Source organism: Sander vitreus, chromosome 17 (genome assembly GCF_031162955.1).
Source record: "Sander vitreus isolate 19-12246 chromosome 17, sanVit1, whole genome shotgun sequence".
Taxonomy (NCBI): domain Eukaryota; kingdom Metazoa; phylum Chordata; class Actinopteri; order Perciformes; family Percidae; genus Sander; species Sander vitreus.
Window position 1 is genome coordinate 19,159,579 of NC_135871.1, and position 25,442 is coordinate 19,185,020.

The 25,442-nt window shown below is 39.6% G+C and overlaps 2 protein-coding genes and 1 long non-coding RNA gene across 6 annotated transcripts in view; 2 read left to right on the plus strand and 1 right to left on the minus strand.

The window, feature by feature from the left end:
• The window catches only part of LOC144532126 (SH3 and PX domain-containing protein 2A-like), a 28,273-nt gene extending 22,183 nt beyond the window's left edge, over nt 1-6,090 (plus strand). For all 4 annotated transcript variants that reach the window (XM_078272695.1, XM_078272697.1, XM_078272694.1 and 1 more), the window contains 5 exons: nt 1,465-1,582; nt 1,672-2,000; nt 2,149-2,198; nt 2,800-2,919; nt 3,110-6,090. In XM_078272695.1, coding sequence (XP_078128821.1) covers nt 1,465-1,582; nt 1,672-2,000; nt 2,149-2,198; nt 2,800-2,919; nt 3,110-5,038 — 2,546 coding nt within the window. In that variant the 3' untranslated portion in view covers nt 5,039-6,090. The remainder of the gene's footprint in view (nt 1-1,464; nt 1,583-1,671; nt 2,001-2,148; nt 2,199-2,799; nt 2,920-3,109) is intronic.
• A 4,722-nt stretch (nt 6,091-10,812) lies between these two features.
• LOC144532882 (uncharacterized) lies at nt 10,813-11,798 on the plus strand. The gene is made up of 4 exons (XR_013503384.1): nt 10,813-10,889; nt 11,009-11,110; nt 11,203-11,488; nt 11,645-11,798. It is a non-coding gene; the product is annotated as an uncharacterized LOC144532882 (long non-coding RNA).
• Nucleotides 11,799-18,987: 7,189 nt separating this feature from the next.
• The window catches only part of LOC144532202 (E3 ubiquitin-protein ligase NEURL1-like), a 32,718-nt gene continuing 26,263 nt past the window's right edge, over nt 18,988-25,442 (minus strand). Inside the window, exons 5-6 of the mRNA XM_078272831.1 lie at nt 23,119-23,298; nt 18,988-22,998 (exon numbers count right to left, since the gene is read on the minus strand). Coding sequence (XP_078128957.1) covers nt 22,754-22,998; nt 23,119-23,298 — 425 coding nt within the window. The 3' untranslated portion in view covers nt 18,988-22,753. The remainder of the gene's footprint in view (nt 22,999-23,118; nt 23,299-25,442) is intronic.

Here is a 25,442-nt window from a genome sequence, read left to right on the forward strand (position 1 = left end):
CTGCTTTGTGTTTAAAAAAAATAATGAAAAAAGACAGATATTTTGCTGACTCCACAAGAATCATTTATAAAGTTGATGCAGGCTATGAGCGTTGTGGTTAACATAGCATCAGATTCAGAGTTTCCCTTCATTGCACTGCTGGATATTGTTTGAAAGAGGTTGGTGAGAGGAAAATGTTTTACCAGCCCTGACACAGAGACCGGAAGAACCAGGCAAAAGGAAAATAAAGCATACAGAAATATCTTTACCCTTGGAGCCTACTGTAGTTTTTGCCAGTAAAGGGGATTTACTATCCCACACCCATTCAGCTACAACACAACCTCGGAAACGGGTGGAAGAAGGAAAATGGAATGGTTTGTCACCAGAATGACGCTTCCTGTTTACCAACTGGGAGGACAGCATATTGAGTGCTTTTTTTTTTTTTTTTGTGCCTTTCTCCTTTTTGAACACACCTCTTCTCCCTGTGCCGTCTGTATTCAGGCAGGAATTGCTATAATGACAGGAAATTATGTCTTTGCTCTGCCCCTTTGCCTCATGGCAATGCATAAATCAGCAGGAAGCGCCTGCTCTCTATTGTGGGCTGAGTTTGGAGATGCTCGCTGTCACAAGGCCAAGGACACTGTTAGGACTCTAGCTGGCCCCATGTGCTGTAGTTCCCCTTGATCAATACCCTTAATGAATACCAGTTAGTTATGTTAAGATGGTTGATATTATAAAGAACATTTTGAGGAATACGCACTAGTACTCATTATTTTGTATGGACTTTATTGGATAGGTGATAGTAGAGAGATGACAGGAAACGAGGGGGGAGAAAGAAGGGAAACGAGGCAGGGCGGGAATGTAACGGTTCATGGTCGACCACACGTTACAACTGTTGATCTGATTATGAATATGATTTGGCTGTGACGACTGATTTGACCACAAGTGATTTTTTGCTATGCAATATATAACAATAATGTCATATGCAGTACAGTACATAGCATATGTGTAACTTCAAAGAAATACATAATGCAATGATGGCAAAATAAAAAAAATTCAGTGCAATAATTAATAATGTCCTGTAGCTACTCACTGCATTATATAGTTCTCTTTAGTTTCATAAAATAAATTATAGACAAATCTTTTGTGCCAAAGAACATTTTTAACACACACAGCACATCTACTCACACATCTGGCAGATGAACCAACAGCCAGAAAACACTTTCAGTCTGTATTAAAGAAAAATGATACATCTTTCTCCAAGTATATTGTAAAATTGGTACCGATTAATTACAAGACAGTCCATCATTGTATAATTGTTAACCCGTATCTCTTATTATTGCAGTATGATCATAAATATAAAAATCTATAGAAAGGATTTATAGACTGTACATTTCTTACTATGTTTCCTTTCCAATGATTATTTTGTTTTCACAACCCTCAAAATCTTAGCTATGTTGTCATTCTCTGCTCATGCTTTGGCAGAAGAGAAGTACGTAACTGTGCAGCCCTACTCCAGCCAGGGCAAGGATGAAATAGCTTTTGAGAAAGGCGTCATTGTGGAGGTGATTCAGAAGAACCTGGAAGGCTGGTGGTTTATTAGGTAAACTTCTGCTCACTTGCTTTAGACACTTTTTACTTCTTTCATTACAAAAAGATGTTATTTATTTTCATCTCTTACGTCCTTTACAGGTACCAGGATAAAGAGGGCTGGGCTCCAGCCTCTTACCTAAAGAAGATGAAGGATGATCTCTCTCCCCGCAAGAAGACCGTGACAGGCCCAGTGGAGATAATTGGAAACATCATGGAGATCAGTAACCTGCTCAACAAGAAGGCCTTGAGTGAAAAAGATGTGCAGATTGAAGGAGTCCCAGAGAGCCCCCAGGTGGCCAAGAAGGAGATCAGCCTTCCAATCCCTTGTGCTGACTCCAGCCCTGTTAGTACCCCACAGGATGGAAAAAGTAAAGCAGAGCCTGCCTCACCAGCTGTAGCCCGCATCGCCCCTCATCGGGTGGAAATTGGTTAGCCATATCACTGTTAATGTTTGAATTTCTGTCCGTCTGTTATAGTAGATTACTAATGATTAAATTTCAAACTTTTTTAAAATCTCATTCTTTATAAATGTCTATTCTTGAATGTAAATGTTTTTCTCTGCAATTGTTTTTACAGGTTCTCCAGTTCTCAGGCAAAAGCCTCCTCCTCGAAGAGATGCAACCTTGGTAAGAGTGTGATATTTTAGCCATCCATCATCCCTTTTACATGACATTATTAGTTTGTGTTACTAATGCATCAGTGTGTGTACGCCGGATTTTACTGCAGTGGCTGGTCGAGATGGAGCTGGTTTTTACTACTTTAGGGGTCAGGCCCCCTCTCACAAGTTAAATCGGAGGGGTTGGGAGATAATTTATAGGGTAGAAAAAACAAAACCATATAATATATTAAATGCTACTTAAACAATCATTTACAGTCTGAGAAGTTTAAAGGTGAAATCTGTCTTTGGTGGAAATGCTAACAGCTCATAACTGTAGACATCTAAACGTTACAAGGGGCCCCAATCAGAGGCTGTTGTTTTTCTGTTTGTAAGGGGCCAGAAGTCAAGAAGGTAAAAATCTTAATCTGAACTGTAACTGCAGCTGTCAGATACTGTAAATGTAGTGGGGTATAAAGTACAATATTTCCCTCTCAAATGTAGTGCAGTACAAATGTAAAATAGCATGAAATGGCTATGCTCAAGTAAAGCACAGGCACCTCAAAACTGGACTTTCCTTCCACCACTGACAGTACAGTTTGTCTAACAGTGCCAATTTCTTCTGTGCTTAGGGATTTCAGTTGCCCTCACCACCAGAGCCCCCTACAGTTGAAGCCGAGTATTATACCATTGCAGATTTCCAGTCCTGTATATCTGATGGTATCACTTTCAATGGAGGACAGAAAGCAGAGGTAAGCACTCTTTTTTTCAGGGTTAACTTCAGTAACAAGAACATTTTAAGTTTGGGTACCAACCATATATATCTTGCTGTATCAATTTATTCATCACAGCTCAGTAACAACTCTGCCTTCTCTAAGAATTTAAATCAAATAAAAATGCCGTCATATAAAGACTAATCTCTTTTTTGAAAATGCATTTTAGGTCATTGAGAAGAACTCTGGTGGTTGGTGGTATGTCCACATAGGTGAGAAGGAGGGCTGGGCTCCCTGTTCCTACATTGACAAACGTAAAAAGCCCAACCTGAATCGTAGAACAAGCACTCTGTGCCGCCCAAAAGTTCCACCCCCAGCTCCGCCTGTCAAAAAACAAGACTCAGTGGAGACTGCACCTCCCAGCAGCCCCACGTCTGAAGCTCCAGAGTCCCCTGTGTCTCCTGGAAGGCCGGTGTATGAAGAGCCAGAATATGATGTCCCTGCCATTGGCGATCTGGACATGGAGTCTGAGTTTGAGTTTCTGAGGGGAGAAGGCTCCTTGGTGGATGTAAAAAATGAGGACACTTCCTCTCAGAGGGGAACCCACCTGTCCTCCAAGCCTTCTCCGGCTTCGTCTCTCCACAGTGCCTCCTTCAAGATGTGTGAGTCATTTGAAGATGGCCACGAGGCAGAGGGGGACGCAGAGGGAGAGGGAGAATGCATCTATGAGAATGACGGCTTCCAGCCCTTCAGGGAGACGCCAGAGCGGCAGTGCAGCAGGGACTCAAATTCCTCAAAGACAAGTGTCTTGTCAGAAACTAGCAAGACTGCAAACCCGACATCAGGTGGGTGGAGACGTGCAGGTAATAAGCTCAAGATAGACTTAAATGGGAGCCCATTTTCAACCAAAGCTGAGGAGGCATCCGGTCCTAAATCTGCCTCAACTGAGTCCACCCCAGATCTGTCCAGAACTAAAAAAGACCAAGATGAAAGCAAGGCATTCTCTTCCATCAAGTCTTCCTCTAAACTAAAGCCAGTGGTGAGGCCTAAACCACAACTAGCCAAGGCATCCAGTGCAGAGAAGATGGACATCAGCACCTTGAGAAGACAGCTGCGGCCAACAGGGCAGCTGAAGAACGGCACCAAAACTAAAGGTGAGGACTGTGAGACCGCTTCAGTCATCTCCTCAGAGGACTCCTTCTCTTCTCAGAGCACATCCGATCTCTCCTCCATCTATTCTAAAGGCAGCCGGGGAGACTCTGACCTGGAAGGCTGCAGCCTGTATCGCACCACAGATCCCTATGTGAAAGTCCAAGAGACTGAACTCAGCTTCCCTGCTGGAGTGGAGGTGGAAGTGCTAGAGAAGCAGGAGAGTGGCTGGTGGTATGTCCGCTGGGGAGACACAGAGGGTTGGGCTCCGACTTACTTCCTGGAGCTCATCAGGCAACAAGATGACATGGCAGGGTCTGAATCTGATGGCACCCCGACTAAACCTGAAAGCCTAAGCAAGTCCAACAGCCTGGAGAAGAATGAACAAAGGGTGCAGGCGTTGAACAACATCAACCAAAACCTAAAGAAGGTCACCCCACCCATCCCCTCCAAGCCTCCAGGTGGCCTATCCAAACCCGTCAGCTTGTTTGGTTCACGGAAGCAGAATAGCACCATACAGCAGCAGGTTGTCAGACCTCAGTCTGTCTTCATATCAGCCCCAATCAGGGATGGTCCCAGCCCTGTTGGTTCTCTTAGGAGAAACGAGTCACTCAACTCCACGGACCACCCTCGTGCCAGCCCCACAGTGCGACGCAACGCCTCCTTCGGCACTGTGCCACGCAGCCTGCCGCCAAACAACATAGCGCTACCCAAAATGAACAGATCTGGTACCGGTAGCGCTGAATCTCTCGGCCTCAGCTCTCAGAAGAATGCCCTCCCTGTATCCACAGTGAAACCCAAGCCCCACATCATCCATAACAACCTCAGAGAGGTGTATGTCTCCATAGCAGATTACCATGGCGACGAGGAGACCATGGGATTTCCTGAGGGGACGAGTCTGGAGGTCCTGGACAGAAACCCCAATGGATGGTGGTACTGCAAGATTCTGGACAATGGCAGACCAAGGAAAGGATGGGTTCCCTCAAATTACCTCGAGAAAAAGCACTAGCACTCATGTGTGGAGCTGGCAGAACTCTGAACATGCGTGTAAAGACTACTCAAACAGATGCATTTATTTTGTGAAAAAAAGGCAAAACCTAAGACGTTAAGTAAGGATTGAAATCTTACCTGGTACCTTTGCCAAAATGAGCAGCCATATCAAATTGTGACATTTAAATGAAATAAGACATCTGGTAAAATGAGTCTACATGATACAGTGCCTGAGACGTTGCATTAGGAGCAATATATTGGGACTTAGTGACCCAGCCAAAGAGAACACCAGAGAGTGGAAGAATGATTTGATGATATTCTTCAGTGATTACCTTTTAACTTGAACAAAGATGTCATTTTGTATCCACTCCTTGAACCTTTCTCAGTAAGTTTTTTTTGTAATTAAAAAAAACAACTTTTTAAGCATTTAAAGCTTACTGCATGTTTGAAATGATTCATTATACTGACGATGCCCTGAGCTGTTGAAGTTAAACCTTTTTCTCCTCCTTTCCATAAAGGAAATCTCAGTTGTTGCCAAAGCTGCTTTGTGTTAGTCTCACCTTGGTGCTCTCTGTTTGCATGTTAATATCTCTTTATACTGAATGTCACCTTTACGTGAAATATTTAATCAATTTAATTGTGTAATATTGTCCTAACAAAACAATGTGTGAGCATCTCTGATTATAAAAGTATTTTCTTACACTTAAATGAAAAACAATCCCTGATCTCCCCTTGAGATGTTTTTGTATTCATTTCAGAGGCTAATTGTCCAAAATTAAAACTTCCCTAACGTCAGTGAAACTTATATTTATTCATTACTTAAAAATCATATTATTACTTATTTTATTATTGTAAGAAATGTACTGATAAAAAACATTTCACAACCGCTTAAACATTTCTTAGAATGGCTCTATTAATTATGATAACATTTTGAATTTCTGCTGGGCAGTAAATTTGACACTCTTCAGCTGCAGCAGTACTGGGATGCTCACTTTTGTTTTATGTTAACTGTGTGACCAGTGATGATAACTGAAGTGCCAAAAATAATTGAATAAATGCACTTTTGAACAATCATTTGTACTTTTTTTTTAATCAAATTTCCATCACTCGCAGTTACTGTTTGCCCACACACCAGGTTTGGTCCTCTAGTACAGTGTTTCCTAACCTTTTCTGACATGTACTGTACTCCCAAAGCCCTGTCAGATGAACTCAATTACCCATTCATCAACACCACCCCTTCATGTTCCAAATATGTTCTTATGAATGGATTATAAGCAGGACGTTATTTAGCAATTGTGATTATATAAAAGGGGGCAATACTTTTTCATATAGTCAAATCATTATTATTATTATTATTATTATTATTATTATTGTTGTTGTTTGGGTGGGTTGCTTTAATCAAGCTTGCATTTACTACTAGTGCCAAATGCTAGACATTACTTTTAGCTATCACATTAAAATCATTATTCATACACATTACAATAAATATACATAGTTAACAACTTATTTTCCCAGTGGTATGTGTATATATTGCAGACTGTGTAATTGCAATGTCCCCATTTCAAGCCCAGGACCCAATTATTGCATGACATCCCTCCTCATTTTCTACTGTCTGCTATCAAAACAAAAGGCAAAATACTAAGAAAAAATAGTATTGGTAGTATTTCTTTAGTATCACTGTAAGTGGTAAGTCATATATTGTCTCTGTACTTTATTTGATAAAAAAAACTAAGCTGATTGCATATGTTGTAAAAACCGGTAAAAAAAAAAAAAAAAAAGGCATATATCTAATTGAAATCCCATTTAGTTAGACCTATCCCTTTTTTAGTTAAAAAATAATGCAATGTATTTTTACAATGAATAGTTTTTAATTATTAAAAGGAAGAAAAAAATCTTTGTGAAAATATCAGAAAGGCTCCTTTTCTGGAGGCGGTGTCGTTTGACTGACGGCAGCTGGAAGAAGAGACAAGGTAAACAAACGTTCATGTCATGGGCAGACAGCGTGTTGTATAGAGTAACGCCCCACTAACACAGGACGTTTAGGGAATGTTGGGGAACGTTAGTTTCTGGTTCAGCAGTCAATTAAAGAAATGTGGAAAGTGGTTGTTGTATTTGAGGAAAAGGGAGGGCCACACTTACACCTGATCCATATCACCAAAGCAGTTGAGGAAGAAATAGGGAAAATTAAGCATGCACGATTCATGGGAAATGGGAGGCTAATGATTTTTGCAGTGTCTGAGGATCAAAGGGAGATGATCTTAAAGAAAGATACATTGAATAAGGTCAAAGTAATATCGCACATTCCGGGAATAACGTCAAGACAGAGAGGAGTTATAACTGGAATTCCAATTTCAGTTTCTATTGATGAAATTAAAGATAGTCTGAAAGGGGGAGAGATTGTTGATGCAAAGCGATTGACTAAAGGAAAAGAGAAAATCGAAAGCATGTCTATATTGCTGTGGTTTAAGAATGCCATGCCTTCGAAAGTTCAAATGGGCTACATGTGCTATCCAGTAAGGGAGTACATTCCACATCCAATGATATGTTTTAAATGTCAGAGGTTTGGACATGTAGCTGCTCAATGCCGAGGTAAAATTAGATGTGCTAAGTGTGGAAGTGAGCATGAGTATGGACAATGTGGGGATAATACAGAGTTAAAAGGTGCTTTCCGACCGGATAGTACTTGTACTTTTTAGAGGAAAAGTACACTTCTAAGCAGTTCTAAGGACTACTCTCCCCCAAAATATTTTTTTCCGTTTGCATTCCCACTGACCAAGTGGCCATAGGGACTGGAAGGAGGGGTAAGGGAGTGACTCAAGCACGGCAACGGTCTTTATAGCATCGTCACTAGACCTTAGCGTCACATACAACAACAACAAAGCAGCATTCCGTCCATTCTCGTAGTAATTCACGTAATGTTTTGCTCAACACAGACGGGGCTTTATTATACTCGGAACAGACCCCGCCTCTGCCTGCTGCGCTGTGGATGTGTGTGTGTGTGTGTGTGTGTGTGTGTGTGTGACAGCCGGCGAGCCGCAGGACACGCTTGTGGAGTTTAACTCTGAAAAGACAGTTAACCACAGGTTCCCGTTAATCTTATGATGGACATGTGTTGTGATATTTAAACAAACGAACCGTCAAGGGCGAAATAAAAGCCTCTTATTTACGAGCGGTCTGAGAGACCTCCAGCTTACAGCGGGGTCTCTGAGCAAGACTGGCCGAGCGACGAGCTAGAGGCTGGGGCAGGCGCTTGCTGGCGCCTCACTTGATGGAGCTTCTCAACTCCGAAAACTTTAAAGCAAATTGTCAATTTGGCATCAATTTTCGCAAGACTGCCTATATTCAAAATCTAAACAGTTAATTTCTCGCATAAAACGTTGTCAGAAGTGAATTTAATGATGAATAAGATGGTGAAAATTGTTAAAAATGTCCTGTTGTTGGTTGTTACTGTGTCTGCAAGTTCCGAGTTGGCAGTGGGCGTGACTTATGAGTTTGACTAATCAAGTACACCTGGGAAAAGGGAAAAGACCCTGCTCTGAAGTAGGAGATAAAAAGTACGCTACTGCGGCCAGAGGAACTTAAAAATCCCCACATTTTTCCTGTCGGAACACAACGAAAAAAGTGTTCTAGGAACGTTTAGTTCTAAGAACTGCAAAAATCCCTCCAGTCGGAAAGCCCCTAATGTGCTGCAATTGTGGAGGCCGACACAGTGCAGCATACGGAGGATGTGTGAAACAAAAGGAAGCTAAGGAAGTTCAGAAATATAAGATAAAACATAAAGTTTCGTATGCTGAGGCAATCAAACACATTGTGAAAAATAACAAAAAAAAAGAAAAATCAGCGCCTGTCTATTTACCTGAACAAAGGAGTACAGATGACAATAGGTCAAATGTAGGATGATAATTTCAGATGAGACACTGTTGATAAGGAAAAATGACTTTATTGCTTTCATATGTTCAGTGGTTAATGTCACTATGCTGCATGTTAAGAAAAGTGATCAAATCAAATCAGTTGTGGAAGCTGCTAATGATATTTTGGGATTAATAACAAAGGCAGATGATATTCATGAAATACTAAATCAGAAGTATGGAGGGTCTCAAATTGGTTAAAGCGTTAATAATGTTTTTCATTCTCCAGTGGAATGCACAAAGTTTGATAGCGAATGGACAGGAATTTAAGAGGTATGTTCAAGAAATGTCAAATAAACCAGACGTTATATGTATCCAAGAAACATGGTTAAAACCTCATTTAGAGTTTGTATTGAAAGGATATCATAGTATAAGATTAGATAGAGGTAAAGACAGAGGAGGAGGTTGCATCACATTTATCAAAGAAGGGATATTATTCAGACACATCAATACAGCAACTGAACATGAAAATGTGGTTGCTGAAATATTTAATGGAGACAAAGGAAAATTTACTGTCATTAATTATTACAACCCATGTAAAGCATTAACAAATGATTTGATGTAGAAGTATTTCTAAAAGAAGTCATAGAGAAATTTGGTGTGGGAATTTTAATGCTCATAATAGTTTATGGAGAAGTAGACATACAGATGTTAATGGAGTACTATTAGAAGAAATGATAAATGACAGGATGCTAGTATGTTTGAATGATGGTAATGGTACAAGGATAAATATTTTCAAGAATGAGACATCATGTATTGATCTCACTTTAGTTGATAGAACAATAGCCAGCAGGTGTGACTGGGAAGTAGATCAAAACACAAGTATTGGAAGTGATCATTTTCCAATACTATGTAGTGTAGATATTGATTTTAAGATGGATGAACTTTATACCCGTCATAGATGGTGTTAAGAAGGCAAATTGGAAGACATTTTCTAAATGGTGTATATATGGATTAACTGAAATGCCTGAAGAAACGGAACAAAGTATTGATGACATGAATCGTAGGTTGAGTATGGTTATCATTGCAGCAGCAAGCCAGAGTATTCCTAACAATATGAGCCAAAGGGGGAAAAAAACTCCTGTCCCATGGTGGAATGATAAATGTACAGAAGTTGTTAAGGACAGAAATAGAGCTTTTTAAAATGTTGCGCAAAATGCTTACAATGGATACTCTTATGGACTATCAAAGAAAAAAGGCGTTGGCTAGGAAAGTTATCAAAGAAGCTAAAAAAGAATCTTGGAGACAATTTTGTTCAACAATTGGAAGAGAAACTACCCTGAATAAGATGTGGATGATGGTTAAAAAAGATGATAGGTAAATATAAGCCCCCACATATTCCTGTCCCTAATTGAAGGACAAAATGAAGCAATATCAGATGTGGACAAAGCCAATTTACTGGGAGACAAATTTGCAGAGATTCATAGAGGTAACCATTTGGATGAGTGTTTTAAGAAAAGAAAGGAAGATATTCTGAATGCTAACACAGACAGACAGACATTCTTAATACCAGAGAGGGAAATCATATCATTAGATATCAGCATTCATTAGCAGAATGCTAGCGTGTTATGGGCAACAACGACTCAACCTGTAACAAATCGAAAGGACACAAGTACTCGTTCATTCAACTTTTGACCTATAATCCATGTTGAACTTGCAAAAACTACAATCAAATCTGAGATTTCTCAACGACAATCAGGCGAAAGAGACACATTTAGCTGTCTAGCTCCATAGAGTCCCATTCATTTTGCACTGGACCGCGATCACCCCCCAGTGGAACTCTGGTGGAACTGCAACCAAATCGGTACAATGGGGCTGAATAGGGAGTGGAACGGCTTGCCGTAGACGGTCTTTGGAACTACTGACACTCAACCTGGTGCATATCACGTGACTGTTCTGATGCGTTTGTCCCTTCCTGCCCTTTTTCAGGTCAGCAGATGTTACTGCCTCCACCACCTGCATGTAAGTGTTTTTTTTAGCGATTGTCTAATGTAACAGCATAGGTTCATCTTTTGCAATGGCATGTGCAAGAAACCTTCCATAAATTAACTGACCAATATTCATATCTACTTTCTTTTTAGATGAGTCAACACCACACAGGAAACCAGCCGGTTGCCCAGAGCTGGATGGGTCTATTGTAACGCAAGCTCTGCCTGTCACTTCATCTTGGGACCTGGTTGAAGGTACAGTGGCTTTGAATTTTCCATTTCCAATTAAACACAATTTCATGACAAGGAACTTGAGAGTAACTTAACTTTTTTGTTGTTGTAAACAGCAGGACTCACCACACAGAGGGAGGTGACTCGTCACACAGAGAGGCAAGAAGACTCACTTAAGTTGTTCACATATGAACGTATATAATGTATAACAACTAAAACTATTAATTATTCCATAGCCATGAGGACATCCATTACCCGCATAGCAAGGCGGATGGACACATTTGAGGAAAAGATGGATGAGCTGCTCCAGTCGATGACGTGTTGCTGTCGCCCTGCTCGACAGTCACTGAGCTGCAGGAGTTAGACAGGAGTCTCGGTCAACAGGAGAGGAGGAACAAAATGGTAATTAAGTGGCCCTACCCTGCCCTAAGATAACACTATATAATTGCATAAATTCAAATATCATTATAACTGAACTGACTTCTCTTACAAAATGATATTGTACAAGCTCTCCACTTAGTTCTACATGTGTAATTTGTATTTCTATATGTTTTACAGCAACTTTTCCTGACAAACTTTGGAGGTTCGACCAGAGGTGCTGCCATCCGTCGCATGCTACGGCGAGTGGCAACCAATGACGTTGTAAAACCGTATAGCCTGCAGGGCAGAAAGACAAAGAAGGCCTTCCAGGACCTGACAATCTGCAGGGTTATAACAGACAGGTGTTATTTTATTGTTCACATCAGTATTATGCTTAGCTTGGCTGATAAGAGGTTTTAATTTGACTTGTAACTTTGCTTCTACTTGTTACTCTAGCAGCCTCCCAGAAAAACTTCCACGCGCTGACTGCAGCAGACTGTGGAGGACCCCACAGTGCTCCCCCCCCACCTCACAATATCCAACAGCCTAGTGTCAAAGGTGGACTCATTCAAGTTTCTGGGCTCCATCATTTCCCAGGATCTGAAGTGGGAGTCCGACATTCTTAAAAAGGCTCAGCCGAGGATGTACTTCCTACGGCAACTGCGGAAGCATGGCCGTAGGATACCACAAGAGCTATTGGCCATCTTCTACACTGCTGCTATCCTCCTGCCTCCTCCCCTCTGGCAGGCGCTACAGATCCCTGCACACAAAAACAACCAGACACAAGAACAGCTTCTTTCCCACTGCCATCACTCTCCTGAACTGCTGATAAGTGGGGTCATCCCCACTTTGGCCACTCACCTACACATTACATACTTTATCATTCCAATATGCATTTTGCACACTACATTTGCACTCTACATTTATACAATATATTGTGTTAATGTGCCTATATGTATGTTGTCTCTATTGTACAGTATGTGTCTATATGGCCAATAAAACTGATTCTGATTCTTATATATATATATATATATATATTTGTTAAAGTTTTTGAATGGTTAGTGGAATGTATGAAAATAACGAATGAAATAACGTTAGGGGAATGTTCCAACTTAAGGGTGAGGGGAACGTTCTCTGAAGGTTACAACAGTAGGGGAACGTTCTCTAAAGGTTACAACGGTAGGGGAACGTTCTCTAAAGGTTACAACGGTAGGGGAACCTTACACTTCGTGGCGAATGATGTTTGTTTGGTGGCTCGTTCAACAACCGAAGGTGCAGGACAAGATGTGTGTCCATGTGTTTGTTAGATAAGGATACTTTAGCAGGAAAGCTAATGTTGGTTGTGTAGTACGGAAGAGGATTAGGGCCACATGTAAAAAAATGTATTGAGTTCTGTGTTTAGAGTCAGAATTATTAAAATAAAGTCAGAATTCTGCCTATCTGCCTGACTCAGAACTCAAATTCATTTTTTCACGTGGCCCTAACCCTATTCTGTAGTGTAGCTTAAACCTGTAAATGTAGCCTACACCTGGTTTTCTCTCAAAGGAGAGCACTAGGACAATAGATTTACAGAGCAAATGTTTGTCACAGCAGACCAAAAATAATGAAATTTAATCTGACTTTAATGCTCCACAAATGTGGCATTTTGTGACAATCACCACTACTGTTTATAGACGTCATGTGAGAAATGTTAAGCCTCTCAGTTGTGTTGCATTAAAAGCTTTCTGCATTGGAATAAGTAGAAGATCTCAATATTGAATGTGTGTGTATATCCAGTATAAACACACATCTGTGCATATGCAATATACAGCTGAAGTGTTTGACCAGCTGGATTTTGTTATGCAAATAAATTAGCTCACACTTGGTTGCCTTTCATTTCTTACCCATAACACTGAGCCAGATAGTGCTGTAATTCACTTTGATTGGCCTCACCTGGCAGCCTCTGCTTCAGAAGAACCTGCACGTTTGGCTTTGGTTTAGATGGCTTTCATTATGTGGTCACTGGGCTACTATATTTAGCATCAACTGACAAAGCAAAAGTTTAAGTTACCAGTGCAGAGTTGTAGCCTATAATATTGTCGCCTTTAGCTATAATCAGAGAAACACAAAATCAAAACACTGATGCAGTTTTCCAGCCAGACACTGCATATTGCTGATATATTGGATGTGGTGCCTGAAATATAATACGATTTACAGCCTACAAGAATTCAATGTGAAATATGTCCATTCCGTTGGCTGTTTCCTCTATTGGGATCTCATACTACACTCACTGGCTTAGAACTAAGTTATGAGTGCCCGTTGGTCATCTTTATACAATGTTTGTCTGCTGGCTGTGTATCTGTATTTTCTTGCTTGTTGCATTCATGTGCAGAATATGTGTTTATTGCAAGTGATAAATCACAGGAGTTATAAAGGTGAAAAGGGAAATTCAAGATGTTGCAGGTGAGATTAGTGTCAGTCATTGTGTCACAAGTTATTGTATTGTATGGTGAAAATCAAACCGCAGAATGTAATATATATTGTGTGTGGAAGGTCATTGTTGACCTTAGAAATAATAGTGACGGCTGTTCTGTAATCTGCAGAAGGTGCTGGAGCAATTTCTGGCCTCTGGAGGGCAGCAGCACTCAGTTTCTCACTGCAGATTGAGCACAGCGTCACAGTAACCTTTACCTCTGTCTTCATCAACACAGTAATTAGATTATGTAGGGACGAGGTGAGATCACTCGATTGATATGGTGCACTTTGAACAAAGTTATACTTTTATATATAATTGCACTTCTCCTCACAGTCTGTCCCTCGACTCCGCACATCTCACTGCGGAAAAGATTTTACATCACGCTCAACACCAAAAGCTTAAAGCCTTAACTACAACAGAGAAACAAACTCAAACTCTGACTTTCTGATGTCTCGTTAAAATTCAAAATCGATAGTGTTGTGCTTTTTTGGAATACAAATGTTATAACTTAATTGACAGGGCTTGTGTTTGACCAAATGGCTGTCTAGAGGAGATACCACAACACAGCTCAAACAAGTCTGCCAAGCCCTTAAGCCCTCAGAAGGCCGTCAGCCAGGTTCACTGAGAGGTCTGAGTGGAAAGTCTATGTACACACAGACACCAGTGAGATATACTGTATTCATGTCACTGTCACAGATCCTGGCTGTGCATTTCCCTCTCACCTCTGAGAACACTTGGCCATGAACGGCAGCCACTGCTGCCTGTTTCATGTCTGGACGTCATAGGTTGTATTGGAGTGCAGCATAAAACAGTGCTGCATTAGAGCCAGGCTCGCAGGGTAGTAAATAACAGATGATGTTCACTCTGGCCAGGTCTACATACCACAACTCTAAACAGTTTCTCTGTGAGTTATAGCTGTTTACTAAAAGCCATTGCCTTTGTTATTCATATAGAATATGGCGGGGTGTTAAGTTAAGGTGTCAAGTATACTACTGTGACGAGTGATTGTGTTATGCATCTGAAAGGTGGCTGCCTTTTTGTTCTTGGACTCTAATTTAAATTTGTTTGGACAAGACAATACATCAACCATTTGTATAATGACCACTTTGGGAAAAGGTAATGGCACTAATGCTCTCATATTCCCTATGTTTTTTGCCAGATTGACTTGTTTCCTGCTTTGCATAAAACACAGTGGGCCCTATCTTGCACCCAGCGCAACTGACTTTGTACACTGTTGCATGTAGCCTATCATTCCTATTTTGCACCCGACGCACAGCGGACTTTTCTCTCCACAGACTCACGTCGGTAAATTACGGAATGAACTTGCGCTCCCGGGGGCGGTTCAGCAAAAAGAGGAGGCATGTTCCGGTGTTACACTGAAATCTGTGACCCATCGAGATCGGTGTCCCCCTACCTCAACCTGAACCAAACCCTTGTCCCTAACCTTAACCACGGAGGGGGGGTGCTACGCTTTTAACAGGAGGGACACAGATTACGACGGGTCACAGATTTCGGTGCAACACCGGCGCAAACGTTCCCTAGTGCTATTTTGCAGTTTCAGAAAATAATTCCGCCACAGACCAGTCAGTGGTGCGTTATTCAGATGCTATTTTAAGGGCGCATGCTTGGCCGTAATGTAGGCTAGAGTGTGCACACCGCGCATACACTTTGCTTCTCTTATCTCAAAGACCCAGCAGTTCCCATTTTTGCAAACCATAAATAAATACAAGGAAAAATATGACCTTGTTTTACACAACATTTCCATGAATCATGGATGTGTTGATGACATAAATGAGGAAATATTAGAGGACTTAAGGAGATGTGATGTTGAACTGTATGGGGTGCCGAATGTAAAAGTTCGGTTCCAATTTTTTTGCTGATAAATTTTCAACATTTAGCTCACTTTCCTCACATTTAGCGCATTTTCCTCACATTTGAGACAGAAATTATATATATATATATATATTATATCTAAATGTTAAATGTTATATCTAAATCTAAATGTTAAATCTAAGTCTAAATGTTAAATATTAAATCTAAATGTTATATCTAAATCTAAATGTTAAATTTATATCTAAATGTTAAATGTTAAATCTAAATGTTATATCTAAATGTGTTGCCAAGTGTAAAGCTAAATATTTAGAAAATATTCAAATCCCCAAGGAAACCACGCCCACTGCAGTGGCTTCAAATCGCGCTGCACCGCAATTTTCAGTCAACACCTGTTGGTACAGTAAATACTGACTACAGTGGAGCTGTTCGACCAATGTTACTGGATTAAAACACATTTCGGTCAGTATTTTGTATTATTGACTTATATCACAGAAATGTCTTAATATTTGTGTGTACTATAATGCCGTTGTTTTGTTTGACTCATATCTCCTTGTGTGTTGAACGTTAGTTTGACTCATCCTTTACAAGCAATCTAGCTAGCTGGAGCTGCTACCCCCGCGACCCGACCCCGGATAAGCGGATGAAGATGGATGGATGGATGGATAGCTCACACACTGCAGCCGACATGTCATCTGAACAGGCCTCGCAGCACTGTAACTAGCTAAGTTAGCTAGGTCTATGCGAGACTGAACAGCAGTAGGCCTGTCACACTATAGCCAGTTATTGGCAGTAACAATAGTTAGCTACTGCTTTTTGACATAAATTAGCTAGCTAATGTTAGCGTTAGCAACGGATAGCTACTTTGCAAGCCAATAAAATATAGCCTTGGCAAACAGAATTAAGGTTAATAAAACACGATAACTAGCTATGTAACCAGTATTACAAACTTCTTACAAGTGGCTGGATTGTGACATTTTAGTTGTGTTCGGATGAATATGTTGGATGCATAGCTGGACTTTATCCATGCTGGACTACTGTTAGATTGCTTGGGAAGGATGACTTTAGTCACACACGGAGATATGTAATTCAAACAACGGTATTGTGATTAACATAACTATTAAGGCATGTCTGTAATATACCGGTCGGCCAGTAATATAAAATACTGTAGATCCGTGCTTTCCAACTCTTCTGGTCTGAGGTTCCCCCACAGCCGTGTCAGATAAACTCACATACCCCGCCCTATCAATTCCCAATGTGTTCACACTATTTATCATATTAAAGTGAATATTCTTACATTTTCATGCAATTGAACTGTAAACCTTTAGGTTGATTTGGTCAGAAATTCTACTAACTAGACCTTTTACTTAAAGTATGGTTAATGTTTCAAAAGTCATCCATTACTTTTAGCTAATCATTTCAACTGTTAGCTAAGTCAGTCGGCCACTTTTAGCTATTTTTTTCTACCATTAATTACTTCGCTATATGTTTTAACATATGTGTTGAGCTGTTTTAGCTGATATATTATTTTAAATCAATCATAATTCAATTATTATTTTAATTAGTTAAGCTGCTCCACAATCTTTCCAAGTACCCACTGGCTACAGCAGAGTGGGCGTGGTTTCCTTGGGGATTTGAATATTTTCTAAATATTTAGCTTTACACTTGGCAACACATTTAGATTTAACATTAAGATATATATTTAAGATTTACATATAATATTTAGATATATATTTAAGATTTAGATATAATATTTAGATTTAACATTTAGATTTAGATATAACATTTAGATATAAATTTAACATTTAGATTTAGATATAACATTTAGATTTAACATTTAGATTTAGATATAACATTTAGAGTTAACATTTAGATATATATTTAACATTTAAATTTAGATATAACATTTAGATTTAGATATAACATTTAGATTTAACATTTAGATTTAGATATAACATTTAGAGTTAACATTTAGATATATATTTAACATTTAGATATAATATTTAGATTTAACATTTAGATTTAGATATAACATTTAGATATAAATTTAACATTTAGATTTAGATATAACATTTAGATTTAACATTTAGATTTAGATATAACATTTAGAGTTAACATTTAGATATATATTTAACATTTAGATTTAACATTTAAATTTAGATATAACATTTAGATTTAGATATAACATTTAGATATAACATTTAGATTTAGATATAACATTTAGATTTAACATTTAAATTTAGATATAACATTTAGATTTAGATATAACATTTAGATTTAACATTTAGATTTAGATATAACATTTAGAGTTAACATTTAGATATATATTTAACATTTAGATTTCGATTTAACATTTAAATTTAGATATAACATTTAGATTTAGATATAACATTTAGATTTAACATTTAGATTTAGATATAACATTTAGAGTTAACATTTAGATATATATTTAACATTTAGATTTAGATATAACATTTAGATATATATATAATTTCTGTCTCAAATGTGAGGAAAATGCGCTAAATGTGAGGAAAGTGAGCTAAATGTTGAAAATTTATCAGCTAAAAAATTGTAACCAAACTTTTACATTCGGCACCCCATAGAACTGCATGTGCCGATGTCACTTAAGCCAAATGCCCCCCAGCAGCAACAAGTTAGAGGAGAGACAGAAGAGCTGCGTCGTCTATAGTGAGGTAATCTCGGTCTAATGTTAGACTACATTGCAAAAATATCACCATGCATTCATAACCTCGTGATTCAGCGAGAGTGAGCCCAAAACATCGGAAAGTATGTTTTTGTTACATTTTGTCAAAAAGAAAAATCAATAGCAAACCTTGGTCTCATGGATGTATTAAGAGCGTGCACCTAGCAAATCCGCTATTATAATAGCAATCCCCCATGGAACAAGCGCGCCTGCTTTTAAAGGGAATGTGAGATAACGCTCTAATTGGTTTATTGTACATTACGCCCAAACCACACCTATGAGTAATGTAGCTACTTCAGACCAACCCATTTTAGATTTGCGTTGGGCGCCCACAAAGCTACTTGCGTTTGGCGTTTGATACTTGCGTTTCAAATCGTTAAAATAGGGCCCAGTGACTGTAGCTGTGAAATGGAAATGGTCAGTTTTAACTTTTTATTGCAATTTGAGTCAAATGCATGAACCAAAGTAGGGGATAGGTTTTCCTTGTACATAAAGAAGAGTTGTATGAGCTCTACCTGTTTTAATGTAAGAAATACGAAATAAAGCCAGCGATTCAGACTTTAACTTTATTTAACAAACTGAACATAATTAAACCACCACAAGAATGTTTTATAATGACAAATAGAAACCCCAAGCCCAGGAAACCAAAGTTAGGATTTTCCTGTCCAAAATGCACAATGCCCACCTTTACTCACTTGCTGGTTTTGTTGTGTTTGGATGGCATATATTTGGTCCCATTTGAAAAACAGGATTAGTCAGAATTATGATAATATGGTAACTATTTACGCCTGCTTCACTACAACACAATTTCAGGATAGAATTTAAATACGCACAAGTAGGACAAACATAATTTTACCAACTAATAGGTAACCAATGCCAACTTCACACATTTTATTCCATTTTAATAGCATCATTTAGTATATGGCATTTAAGGAAATGTTTGATATCTTGGGAGTCACGTCTTTTACTTTCTGGCGAAGAGATAGATAAAAACATTGATCCGGTAAGTGGCCACAGCTAGCATACGTTAGCTTAGCATAAAGACTGAAAACAGCTAGCCTAGCTCTGTTCAAAGGTAACAAAATCTGCCTACATGCACCTCTGACGCTCACTTATTAACACTTTATATCTTGCGTGTTGAAAACTTAAAAAAATAAATAAAAAAAACACTATTGGCTGTTTTACGGTGCCAGACTTGTTCAGACTAGTTTTTGGCTGGCCAGTTGCCAGACAACCAGCAGAGACTCCAGAAAGTTACTGGTTGGTTTTCAGTCTTTATGCTAATTTAAGTAGCCTAAGTCAGCTGCTGGCTTTAGCTTAATATTTAAGTTCTGTTTTTGGTCTCAACCAACTCCAGAGGGAAATGTCTGGTTCTTTAGCTGCTAGATGCTCCACTATGTTCACCAGCTGGTTGCTATCTGTGTCTGTCTGCAGTTTGGTGCAGAGGGCAGCTGCAGATTTAGATGATAATTAGCAACCACTTTAACACTGTAACATTGTCACTTGATACATTATTCGATAAATATTGATTAGAGCCGTTTAAATAAAAGTAGTACGCTAATACCACAATGTCAAATGCACTTGAAGTATTAAAAGTAAAAGTACTCCCGTCAGAGTTATATTATCATATATGCCTACAATATTGCAGAAATTATAACTACTGGTGCATTTGTGTGTAAGTAAAAATTACAATATTTCCCTTGTGGAGTAGAAGTATAAAGTAGTATCATTTGCAAATACTCAGTAAAATACAACCTCAATTCTTCAGTACAGTACTCGAGTTAATGTAGTTAGTAGTACAACCCCCACCAAAAGGTGAATACGCGTACTGTATTTCCCAAGATGCCAAACTATTCCTTTAAGTGAAAATCAGCTGTCAGATTCAGATTTTCTATAATCTTTAACTATGCAACAATAAAATAAACAATATTCTTATTTTTTGGGCACTACAGCCATACATATAAAACAAACAGTGATACTTCTTTATAGTAGCATTGACAAAATAAATAAACCTCATAATGTACAGTTAATATTACACTCATCAATCCCATTTTTCTATCAAAAAATGTTTCACAAATGTTTTATTTCTGCTAGGTCATATTTGGTCAGGAAGAAAAAACAAAACAGGTAGAAATGTAAAAGGCTGAGCATCTCTCAAGCACAACAAAATTCCAGTATTATGCAATGCAGTGACAGAGGAGAGAAGGCGATATTTAAACATTTTATCTATAGCAGTGAATAAGTTCACACACTGATATTAAGCACACTGAAATGTTTGAATTGGTAAGTTGTGTGGTTACACCTGCTCACATCAGAGTGTAAGAGTGACTTTAAGATGAATATGAACCTCCTGGTTTTCACAGTGAGGAGCCTAACAGACCAAAAGTGTGTCCAGACTTCTCTTTTTAAAGGCACACAAGAAAACGTAACTCAAACGTTATAAAACATTACTGCTAATTTTCCCTCAACAGCGGCAAAATGACAAGCTTCAACACCTTGTAAAAAACAAATCAGCACTTACTACTTTACAAAAGCAAGGCCAAAATAACACCTGAAAATAGCTTTTACTTCTTAGCAATTCAAAGCAGTACATAATGTATGACATTAGTCGAGAAAATGTCCTTGGAGTTTGCTTTTACAGACGGAGAGCAGCACTCAGAAACTGATATGCAAATATTGTTTTTTAAGATCATTTTTTGGGCTTTTTCAGCCTTTATTTTTGACAGCTGAAGACATGAAAGGAGAGAGAGGGGGAATGACATGCAGCAAAGGGCTGCAGGTCGGAGTTGAACCCTGGCCCACTGCGTTGAGGAGTAAACCTCTATATACAGGCACCTGCTCTACCAACTGAGCTATCTGGGCGCCCGACTGATATGCAAATTTAAGTCCCACAATAACAAGCTACATCCTTGTCACTGCACTCACACTGTGTGTTCTTCCACTTGAAGACATAGTGTGCTAAACTACATCATCACTTAAAGCAAATATTCATGTATTCAAGTGGGTAACCTGAAGTAAGCAAAGCCATCAGTCTGTGACTTACAGTGTGATTTCAATGGGTTTCTTGCAATGATAAAGAGGTTGATATGTCATCATTATGTGCTTGTTCAGCATTTTAAAAATACTTCACTGCTCACCAATGTTTTTTTGGATGACTTTTGTCCAATCACAGCATCCAGTTGGCTTACTGAGGCTGCCATGAAGAAGGACATGCGAGTCAACTCATGCAAGTCCCGCCTTTTACAGGCTTTCATACAAATGTCTGATGTATGGGGTGTGCCTTAGTGAGCAAACACTTTCTTTGCACTGAAACAATGTGCAGACACACAGCAAAAGGTGCCTATCCCTACTGTCTTCGTCCCAAACATAAAACATCCTCTCTACTACCTCTTCCCTCGCTCCCTTTTCACTGAGTTACATCCTCATTCACTGCGAGTGTGACCTCCAATGGTGACAATATTCACACTGTTTTACCCTTTGCACAATTTCGCTCCTGCCTGAAATTCACAGAACCGCAGCAGGTAGTGAGATATCAGACAAAACACTCTATTTATTTATTCTTTACCCTTTAGGTTTAGGCATTTCAATGTGCTTTATTGCAGGAGAGGTATATTCTATGCATTTAAAAAATGGCTTACTTCAGACGTACTGCAACGCTTTCACCGCAAAAATGCTTTTTATTTTTACTCATTCCTCACTGGCCTCTGGGAGCATTCAGAAAACGTCAAATAAATCTTTTATTTTCTTTAAGATTTAGTATAGAATTGATTCTTACTCTAGAACAACCCAATGCACTCTGACTGGCAGTGGAGAAGCAGCTGGTGAAACCATACTTATTTTCTTAGTTTCTTCCGCTGCTCTGGACAATTTCCCTTCTCGTAAAACTAGCTAGCAGCAATACTATCACCAGTAGAATGAAGGGTTACTCTGCAGCAAGTAGGACAGATGCCTCTTCAGATTACTCTATTTTCAACAGATGGACAAATCACTGTCACTGGACAATAGTAGGTCAATAGCAATTCCTGCAGTAGCACATATGTTGTTTCTGTTGATCACACTGTATGATGAATCTCATTGCTGGGTCCTTACAGAGATGCCACAGGTAGGAACTGTGAGCTTTCCAAGGATGTGCAATAGACATAGATAAAATGTTTTAATGATGGAGTTTAAAGTCCTGCTGTGGAGTACCTGAGCCAGATTGCACACACAAACATGCAGGGCTTTTACTTGTGCTGCATCCACCTTTACATAGTTTTACATGGCTTTGACAACCTCTTGAAGCTGAACCTGATGATACAACACATTGTCTAACACAAGCCTACGTGCTCCGGTAGGTCTTGATGATATCTTTGATTGTCCTTCTGCAGATGGGGCAGCATGCGTTGGCCATCTTCTTGAGTTTGAGGCCACAGGTGTAGCAGAGACACATGTGTCCGCAGGCGTAGAGGACTGTGTCCACCACGTTCTCGTAGCAAATGGTGCATTCATCACTCCACGAGCCAGAGCAGGATGGGAAGGTAGGGGACTCTGGGTGGCTAGAGAACGGAGAGCTTGGGGTTGTACCTGAGGTGATGAGAGGAAAGACATTAGAGATGTGTGAGTCACAAACATCTGGACAGGAAATATCCATGGGGATAGAGAGAAGATTGACAAATAAAAGTAAACTGGAACACTTGGACAAACCTGTGGAGGAGGAAAAGACTGTGTAGTAGCTGGAGTTGAGGCCTGAATTGAGGTTGATGTTCAATGGTGTGTTGAGGTTGGGCTCGGAGTTGCCGCTGCAAAGCATTGTGGGGGTGTTGGGTGTACAGGATGGGGAGCTAGGGACCGACGGGCCTCGAAGGTCTGGGTGTGGAGATGAGCCTGAAGGTACACAAGAGACATCTGGGTCACACCAAAGATTTAGCAACATATAGATAATCTATTGAAATGAAGTGTTCAAAAGAGCCAAATGCAATGTTTCATAACTGGGAATCAAATATTTCCATCTTTCACACTCTGAGAAGTTAGTCAGAGCTGATAATTAGCAAATGGAGGTGAGTGGATGTCTTGTTGCATTTCTCTCTCTCTCTCTATCACACACACACACACACACACACACACACACACACACACACACACACACACACACACACACACACACACACACACACACACACACAAGCATTAAATCTCTTCTATCACCAAGCAGATGACTTGTGAGTCTACAGCGTCTGTGTGTGGGTGTGTGTGATTGAGTCAAGAGCCTATGAGTTGGTGTAGTCGCCAAGAACCCCCACCCCTCTCCTTCATGAGCCCATGATCCCTCTGGGTAGGGTACGAAATAGTTTCACAGACTATCTGTTGTCTGTCCTGTGTGATCTGTCCCCATCTACACCCCATAACCACCGGCTCTGACAGTTCATCTCTCCTCACAGACCAGAATGCTGACCCCCAATACCGCATTCTGATCATTGTTGTTTATGCATTGTCCTTCAACCGACCATGGCAGAAATATTGCTACACTGTCGGGCCGGCCCCTCACTTGGCACCACCATCCTTCCATGTTTCAAATGATCTAATATTGGTAGTTTACATCCTATCCCACAATTTGCTTGTCCAAATTTCCCTACAATGACATTGTGGAGTGGAGAAACAGCTAAAAAAAGAACCGCAGATGGTGAGATATTGCTGGAATAAATACAGTTGGCTTAAAATAAGAAAAAGACACATTTATGTGGTCTGTTGTTAGCAGAAAAAGTATACAGTTTGTTGCATAACTCTAGCTACGTGCTCTGACCTCATGCCTTTTCTTTGGACCACTCTAACCACTGCAGTCTCAGTTTCAGCCTATGTAAACAAACCATAGTAGCTTTTTATGCAACAATCAGCTTGTAATCCATACAAAATCCTTTCCATAAATTGTGTGCTTTTAAGTTTAGCGCTGGGATCAATGTGTTTGTACCACTTTGCTGAGACACGCTTTTTTGAGAGTCATCTATTTATTTACTCTTTATATTATCATATTTTAGAGTGGCCACAGAGGCCTGCATGCATACTGTAGCATTTACACACCCTTCCATTACCTACTTATCGTGACCTATGTGGCAGCCTGGCTGTTAGCAAATGTCTTGGTCAACTCTAATAAGAAAGCATGGATAACCTTCTTGTCTATTCATGTATCTTTTCATCAAGCGTACCTTTCATCTTCTCTTGTATTATGAATTTACTGCTGGCTGTGTGACCAGGAATGAGTATGTGAATGTATTTAGTTATGCAGTACAGTAGAGTATTTTAGCTCTGAGGGAAAATGTAAATGCTTCACTATGTGCACTAGTTAGCCGCCAACTATGTCTGTGTGAGCTTCTCACTGAAATCGGCTGCCTGATGGAGCTGAAAACGATGCTATAAAAGCGATGAGAGTGAACCAAAATATGTGTGGGCTGGAAAACCAAATCAATGAGTTAAAAGATCCCAAATGTTCCGTAGAGCTGAAGGGAGCTGCAGTCAGGTGATTATTCCCTGTAGGTTTTTCCGCACCAAGAGTGACCCCTTTCATTTGATAAATTGTTAATATAAAAATACTGATTATAGCAGCTTTAAGATTAGAGCTGAACACATATGTAAACCCACAGCAGGACACCTGTAATGAGGAAATACATGACTACTGAAGGTCATTATTGATTCTAAATATCTGACCCTGTGAGAGCAACAGCCTCCCATCTGTTCCGCTTTACAGGCCTGACAACACCCAGCGATGACAAACTGTCACTTGCTTCAGTGGCTAGATGTTTCCATGGAAACTCGCGGAATACGTCTGCAGCGAGTGGGTGAACAGAAACATCACAAATGCACTCCCCACAGCTGGAGTGGGTAATGACTCGAAGAATGCTCATACCCCAAAGAATAGAGGGTAAGAAAATGCAGGAGGAAAAAAGGAAGAGAAGATTGAAGGACCAGTGTTAAGGGAACAAGCTGTAGATGGAAAACCCAGCATCTCAAACCTCCATGCAATTACATTTTAATAA